The 8871-nt window shown below is 27.5% G+C and overlaps 1 protein-coding gene across 2 annotated transcripts in view; it reads left to right on the top strand.

The window, feature by feature from the left end:
- Positions 1-2401: 2401 nt before the first annotated feature.
- Positions 2402-8871, top strand: part of LOC100198989 (N-acetyl-beta-glucosaminyl-glycoprotein 4-beta-N-acetylgalactosaminyltransferase 1) — a 24922-nt gene continuing 18452 nt past the window's right edge. Inside the window, exons 1-4 of one of the 2 annotated variants that reach the window (XM_065814273.1) lie at positions 2402-2983; positions 3591-3724; positions 4690-5219; positions 5310-5521. In XM_065814273.1, coding sequence (XP_065670345.1) covers positions 2443-2983; positions 3591-3724; positions 4690-5219; positions 5310-5521 — 1417 coding nt within the window. In that variant the 5' untranslated portion in view covers positions 2402-2442. The remainder of the gene's footprint in view (positions 2984-3590; positions 3725-4689; positions 5220-5309; positions 5522-8871) is intronic. The other variant, XM_065814272.1, reaches the window with a different exon arrangement.

Genomic DNA, 8871 nt, shown 5'->3' with positions numbered 1-8871 from the left:
ATTTTTTTCCCTCTTTTTTTCTTCCCTTAATGTTTTCTGTGTATACTGAAAATAGGCCAAAATTAATTGAGGGTAAGGATCGTATTAGCAAAAATGCTAAAAATAACTTGATAAAAAATTAACTTAGTGTTGAAAAGTGTTCCCAAGTAAAACTAAGATATGGGTTTCTCACTACAATTGCAAAAGTTGTTACATCATCTACAACATGGCGTATGGGTCTTTTTTTTTATTTTTATTTGACGGGGTAAACTAAAAATTTGCGTCCGCTTCTGCATCTACAAAATGAAAACTATGTTCGAAACATATGCATACCTATGTAGGTATTTGTTTTTATGTTTCTAACATGGGTATGTATATGTGTCTTTATATTTATACAAGTATACGTTTATTTGCAAATGTATATATGTGTAAGTAGGTGTGTATATTCAAAACCAACCTGTTTACCATAAGAATTGCATTGCACAAAGTTGTTACACGATTAATAGAGAAAGAAAGAACTTTTTACGCAACATCAAATGGAATTTGATTAATTCATAACAGCATTTATAAAACAAATAATGAAATAAAAGTAAAGTAGTGAAAAAAAGTAGAGCCCGTCGAATGTAGATTTCCGGACCATCGATTTTCATTCCGACAAAAAAGATTTGGGAATTCTATTTATAATTGCTAAAATGATAGCTGCACAAAGCATAAAATTTATTTACTTACAATTTTAAATACAGTTAAGTTACCGATAATTTAATTCTCCAATGGACCAAAGAAAATGTTTCGACTTAACGAATGTTAAGTCGAAACATTTTCTTTGGTCCATTGTTATGTTAGCTGATTTTTCAAACATTTTCTTTGGTCATTGTAATGTTAGCTGATATGAGATATTAGTTTGAGTTAACGCAATTTTTCCTTTAAAAGAAGTTACCTATTGTATTCACGCTGTACGCAATGAATCCTATAATTTTTGGTAATAAAGTTGCGCCTAAAAGCTTGCAATCTTTTAACAACAAATTCGTTAAAATTATTGTTTTCATAATTGTGCAATAACGATCCATTCTATTCAGATACTACGAAATATCAATAAAATTATTATACTGTTATTTATGTTTTATATGGAATAACTATTTTTTTTTTTTTTTTAAATCTTGATAAAGTTATTTTAGTTTCTTAAACTTCCATACAAAATGTTTGAGTTATCCGAAGAATTTTGCTGAAAATGGAAAAAAAACGGTCCGAATTATCAAAGTTTGAGTTATCGAAGGTTTGACTTAACCGAAGAATCTTCATAGTAATCGATTAGACTATTTCAAGGGACCAAATTAAATAGTTCGAGATAACAAAAGGTTGAGTTAACCAGTGTTGGACTTAACAAAAATGGACTGTAAATGCATATATAAAATACTTTAATGGATTTTGGTGACAAGGCCTAACTATCTCCTTTGAGTTTCTGCATTCTTAATCTTTATTTTAAATAATATCTTTATTTTTAATATTTTTCTTTTTACATATTTGTATAAGTTTGTAATAAAGAAAAAATTTGAATAACAATAATAATTCAATCAAAACAGTATATGCAACGTTCTAAAATATATGCAACGTTCTGCAATAAATGCAATTCAGTTGTAGTATATGCAACTGAATAAAAATAAAAACAAAAAAATTATAGTGTTGTAATTTTGTTTCGACTTTTACGTAACAAGTAAAATAACGATTTGGAATCGGTGTATTACGTGACATTGAAAATACCAATTTAGAATCGGTATTTCACGAGACAAGTAAAATACCGATTGTAATCGGTATTTTACCTAACAAGTAAAATACCGATTTGGAATCGGTTTTTTAGATAACAAGTAAAATGCCGACTTGGAATCAGTATTTTACGCAATAAGTAAAATACCGGTTTAAAATCGACATTTTACGCAACAGGTAAAGTACCGATTTGAAATTGCATTTTGTGTAAAAAGTAAAATACTGTATTGGAATCATCATTTTAAATAGCAAGTAAGATAGTTAACAACAATGGTTAATGGAAAATGAGGAAGTATTAGATACATATAAAAAAAGTACACCCAGTATAGTACAAGAAATTACCTATAGAGGTAATATCTAATAACAGCTTATAAGTGAGGGCATTATTATATGGATATAAATCTTGTGCACTTTTGAACTAATCTAAAAAACATTTTTTTCCTCTTTTTCCTAATAGTTTACTAGCATAAAAATTTTACGATCGATATTAGATTAACCTTTTAACGTCGTTTTGGTGTCGTTACTCATCTGACTTAACTGACTCATAACATCTATTGTATTTTTTATTTAAGTGAATGTATGGCAATTTAGCTTGAAATCAATACATTTTAAATCAATCTATTTTAAACCCATATCTTTTAAAAATGCTTAACAATTATTCTCGTTTACATTAAACAAATTATTCTTGCTTACATTAAACAAATGGCAGACAAATCATTTTGTTCAGTTTACAGTAAGAAAAAAAAAAATCCAAAGAAATCATTAACTGGATATATGCAAAGAAAGCAACAATATAAGAAAATAAAATTTTTGATGTTAGTGGGTATGTTTTTAGCCGTTAGTTTTATTAGAATTGCTTTTAAACATGGTAATGAACCTCAAAAGCAAGATGAAAAATGCCAAAGCCACATTTTGAGCTTAGTTTCTGTTAGAGAAAAAGATTATACGTTAAAGAATTCTGTAAATATACACTATTGGGATAATATATGTGGATATGCCGTTGAGGATTTGAAAAACCATCCTATGTTTCCTTACTCACCGTTTCGTCAAGATACTACAGATTCATTGCATCTTAAACTCACTGAATCTCAATTTGGCGCTCGTATATTTGGTTACATTCATCCTCCTTTTGATGGATTTTATGCGTTCGCAATAAGCTCAGACGACTGCTCCGAATTTTGGTTGAGCAGCGATGAGGATCCTTTGAACTTAAAACTTTTAGCGGAAGTTGGCGGGATTTCTGGTAGCAACTTTAAAATCTATTTTTAAATAGTAAAGTAAACCAAGGACGTAAAATAAGATCTTATTTTACGTCCTTGAATAAACATACCCACGCATTAACTATTGTAAGTTAAGAGACGGGGGAGGGGGTTAGGTGTCGTTTTAAGGTACAATTGCAACGGATGTTAATAACCAAGACACAACAAATAAACATGAAAAACCATTTTTTTTTAAAAAAACTACCTTTAAAACGTTAAGTGTTTCTCAAATAGTTATTGAAACAAATGATAAAGTAAATGAACCAGGCGCTACTAAAAACAATATTTCTTTTTAAAGATTTAGTATGTTTTGTGAAAAAATTTTTGATAAATGAATTTAATAAATATAATATATATATATATATATATATATATATATATATATATATATATATATATATATATATATATATATATATATATATATATATATATGTATATATATATATATATATATATATATATATATATATATATATATATATATATATATATATATATATATACATATATATTATTTATATATATCATTATAAATAATAAATATAAATAAATATAGTTTTGTAATAAAAAGATTTCACAATCATTTAGGAATGGAATGGTCATACGAAAATCAGTTTGATAAGTATCCTGGACAAGTGTCAATTGAGGTTCAACTTTATGCTGAAAAGAAGTACTTCTTTGATGTTTTGTGGAAACAAGAAAGAGCCCGTGGGCACGTTCAGGTTTGAATGCAAAATTTTATTTTACTCTTTTTGATTAAGAATGCGTTAGAAATATTAGTGTAAGAAAAAAGACATTTCTTTGTTCTTAGGTGTAAAACTTACGGACCGTAAGTTTTACACCTAAGAACAAAGAAACATTCTTACATTTGTAAATTACGGCACAAATAGTATTAAACATTTTATAAAAATTTATTATTTGTGCTTTTTTTTGTTACGCGATACAAGGTTATGCAAATTAAACAACGCCTAAACCAACAGTCTAAAGAATTTAGAATCTAATACCAGTTGTTTAACTACTTGAATAAAAAAAGTAAAATAACACTTTTTTAATAAATATTGAATGCTTAGAGCGTGTATTTGCATTACGTTGTGCATGCATTTTCGCAAAACATGTTTTTATTTATGAAAAACGTTTCGGAACTGTTTAAACTGCCAAAAAATAATACAGAGTTTTATGCAAATTAGAGCTTACAAATGTATTAAAAGATGTACGTCACTTTTGAGGTGAGAAAAGCGTGGGCGCTTTAACTCGCTTTTATTAGAAAAAAGTGTGTCAAAGAAGTATTAATGAAAGAGTTTAATAACAACATAAGCTGCGCTTGTTGTTTGAGATGGTTCATTATCATTTTATTGGTGGTCCTACTATACCATTCAAAATATTTGTTTTCAAACTTTTTTTTAGTGTATCATTTTACGCAAAGCCTGAAATTTTTTATTTAAAAACAAAATTCAGACTACATGTTGGTATAGTTTTAAGTTCAAAGTTTTGACAAAACAGAAAGACAAAGTTTTTTTTTTTTCAAAACCTGATTTTGTTAAGATTTGTAGTTCACAATAACTTTATTTTGTAAAAGAAATGTTTTTATTATTATATTAAATTATAGAGGTTTTGCTTTTATATCCTAATGTCATTAAATTTTTATTATATCATGTTATTACTGTATTTTAACAATTTGTTCTTGAAGGTAGTTTGGAAAAAACCTATAAATATAAGGTTTAAATCTATCGAGAGAATTTATCTTTCGCAATACGACAGCAAAAATTATATTGAAAATAAAATATATTATCCCGATTATTTAAAAAACGATTTAAAGTTGCCAAACCTTCCGAGTCATAGAAAAATGTACAATAAAAACCCTAGCGAGCGGAAAACAGTTTATCATAGGGATAGTGCAGAGTTTTTATCACTTTCGCATATAACATTTAATGATGTTAGTGATGTGTTAATTACGTGTACGTACTCTCCGAGCTGGATAATCGAGGCCAATAGCGAAAAAGCTAAAAACTTAGGTAAATACGAAGGAGTACATTTGCCTCACTACTACAATATTTCGACTCGAATATTTCCAAGAGATCAAACATGGGATCATTCATCCGAATGCATAGGCGAGTCATTAAAACTTATGCATTGTCAAGGCAACGAAGTTGAAAACGAAGTCTCTGCTCAATGGCCAGTCAATAAATATATGGTGGCACTTTCAATCAAGTTTCCTAAGTATTTGTTTATAATTTTCGCTATTTATTTTAAGCTATAAAAGTTATACAGATTTTTTATATTTAAATAACATTGAACTATTTTTATTAGTCGTTTCAAGTTGCACACAATTGTTAATATTGAAAATGCACATGATGTATACGGCGACCGTTATTTGATTGAACTGGCCCTAGAAGACTTCCATGAAAGCAAAATATCAAGACTATCAGTCTATGTTTTTCGTTCATTTAATTCAAACGAATTGTGTTACCCCGAAGACTACCAGTGGAATAACAACGCAATGGTTCATTTGATTTTAACAGGTTTTAAATTTTTTTCTTTATTAATAGTAATGTTAATATAATAATAAAATTCCGTTAAAATTAAGAAAAAAAAAAAAAAAATAATAATAACGCGTTCAATCGTTATTTGCAATAGAAATCCGTTATTTGGTCAATTTAATTGACCAAATAACGAACTGAAAAAAAAAAAGGATACTTTAATGATATTTATAGGACTATAAAAATATTTTCATACTATAGATCAGTTTCTTCTTTTTAAAGAAATAATATATTTTTTATACCCAGTCGGCATTTAGTCCTAAAAAGACGTCTTATGAACGTTTAAAAGACATTCTGAACGTCTTTTAAACATTCAAAAAACGTCTTTTTAGGACCAAATACCGGCTGGGTATTTTGTTGAGTTAATGGTTAATTAAAAAAGAATTAAGTAATCTCACTGGCCAAAAAAAAGCTCTTTTCAACCCATACTAAGCTTTCTCTAAACATTATTTTTTTTCTTATCTCTAATTATTAATAATATTTGATATACCAAATTGATTACATAGTTTATATTTTAAATATATTATAATTGAAATTATTGCATTAAAATCGAAAAAACCATACACTGAAACTGCATTCCGTAAAAGTCCGAGCTAATTAACGGTTATATATAATTATTTGTAATTATATATAACGTAATATATTGGATTTAGGTGTATTATTTAAATTTCTTAAAAAGAGATTTTTAGATTGTTTACTTTTTTATTTCTGTATTTATTTAAAGATTTATTTATATGTTATGTAAATAATTTTCGCGCTGTTAAATAAGAAAATTTGCATTAAACTGAAATCGTAAATTTATTTAGCAAAATGCACTAAGTTTTTGCATTTAATCATCAATATTATATAAGCACGTTTTTACTTACTTACACCTATTTATCTTCATATCAAGACGTGGTAACACTTATCTTCATATTTAGACGTGGTAACTCCTTTGATAATTTCTTAACGTCACTGGTTTTATAAATATAATTTACCTTTGTTGTTCGCACTTGCACGTACGTCAGAAACAGTTGTCTCAGTGTAAAATTTACAAAAATAATCATGCCTGCAGATTATAAATAAAGAAGAATACTATAAATATACTAATATAGATTATTGCTATTATTAGCAACACTATTATTTAATAAGGTTAAATAAAAGTGTAATGACACTATCATTTAATGAAAGTATATTTATAGTATTCTTCTTTATCTATAATCTACAGGCATGGTTATTTTTGTAGATTTTACACTGTGAAAACTGTTTCTGACGTAAGTTTCTAAATATGTAAAAGACACTACACTTTATTTGTAAACTAAGTGTCATATTCAGTATACAAATAAAATGTTACACTTTATGTTTAAATGTGGTAGCATCTTTTCTTTAATGAATTTTATCATAACCCATTTCATGGAAAATCTGTGCCAATATACAAAGCTACGGCACTGGATACTCTCTTGTCAAAACATTCTGGCCAGGTATGTAACGCTTCTATTTTTTATTCAATCTATTTACTTTTTTTTTCATTAATATTGCTATTGCTTGTTCGTTTATTTAAAATTTCTTTTGAGCCTGTAGTTACCAGTTCCTGAAAAAGATTTTTTCAAGTTCATGTGACTTTCAAGTTACTGGTGCTTCAAAGAGATGCATTATTTGCATTGTTTTTTCTTTTAGCAGCACAAATTATGCAACATTAAATATTAGTTTATGCTTAGATATTATTTATCATAGTAATGACAATCTACGTTTATAACTGCTTAAAACCCTTGGAAACTTTAAAAACGTAGAAAATAAAGCTTCATACGGCCTGTCTGTGTTTGGTCTACTCAGTTATGTAATAGGAACATCTGCGTATATTATATAACATATTTTAGCCTCCAATACAGCGTGGGTTATAAAGGGGAGTTTAACTTTTGTTTTTTCCTTAAATATTAAGTTTCAGCGGAACGGGTTTATGCAACGGTTAAATAGCATTGCAATGCACTAACCACTATAAATATATGTAAAAACATCACAGATAAAAGATTATTTATAGATCTCTTATAATGGTATACCATGCCGGAATAGTTCAGTTGGTTTACGCGTCGTTCAGTTAATTAAATTTAAAAAATTAAAGAATATTTAACTATTATAACAGATAAAAAAATATTTTTTTTTAATGTTGAAGCTCTTTATAAAAATTACTCATTTAAAAAGTATAACGGACATTAAAATGTTTACTTAACAATGTGGTTTCTTCATGTTTAGTAGCGCAGATTTCTTTCTTTTTGCAAACAACTCATCTTACGCTAACTAGACATGGTGACCCATAAGGTTATAAAAAGAACGGTAAAACTTTAACCGATATGGTTAACTAAAATTGAAAGTAAGTAAATAGCTAAAATATAAACACTTAAGTATTGTCAGATAAAATGTTTTATAAGTATTTTAAAGAATTGTAACATTTTTATAGTTTTGAATTAAATTAAAATTTTTTCCGTGCACCTCACTCGACTGCCGTCCAACAACTTTTTGCTGCGCATTGCGTTGCCATTTGAATGCCTTACCATTTATTAATTATATTTTTTGTCATAAAATGTGCAGTTTTTGAAAAATTTATTTTTTCATTTAGCCCTTATATTCAACTACCCCGCTCTAATCATTTCATTAGGTCTATATGATTTCTAAGATGAAAACATCTAATATATATTGAAAATTTTCAAAAGAATTCAAGGTTTCTCTACTAAAAATTAAATATTCAATAGAATTATTATTAAAAAAATTAATTATTAAATAGCAATGAGGTAATTGTTAAGTCTTTTAATAGGTTTTACAAAATATTGGAACGCATTATGTACAATTGCCAATATCTTTGAAATTGTACCTATTTTTGCAATTACTTACGGCTGCATCACGGCTGAGCAGTAAACATTTTAGGAACTTATTGTGCCAACTCTTTGTTTGCAAAAGAGCTGTTAAAAAATCCTTAGTTTTAGCCCACGCGGCTTCGACGCTCAACATGACTAAACCTTCAAGGCATTCTTGACCCGTAAAATTGTAAAGATTTATAAAATAAATTTTAAAAAATCCTCGTGAAAATTTTTTTGGTCAATAATAATGATCGACCGAAACAGAAATCACGCTGAAACCAAAATAAACCTAAATTTTGGGTATACCAGTCGAATACCGAAACCAATATTTCGGCAATCGTTTTACTTAAACTAAAACAAAATTTCGGCTAAACAAAATCAAATTCATTAGAAAAACATAATCTGAAAATGCATTTGTACCATTGTTGTTTATTTAGATTCATTGATTATTAACATTTGTTGTTTATTCTTTTTGACGACTTTATTCCATCTTACAGTGTT

Source organism: Hydra vulgaris, chromosome 12 (genome assembly GCF_038396675.1).
Source record: "Hydra vulgaris chromosome 12, alternate assembly HydraT2T_AEP".
Taxonomy (NCBI): Eukaryota; Metazoa; Cnidaria; class Hydrozoa; order Anthoathecata; family Hydridae; genus Hydra; species Hydra vulgaris.
The sequence above is the reverse complement of the archived record's forward strand: the minus strand, read 5'-3'. Positions and strand labels throughout refer to the sequence as shown.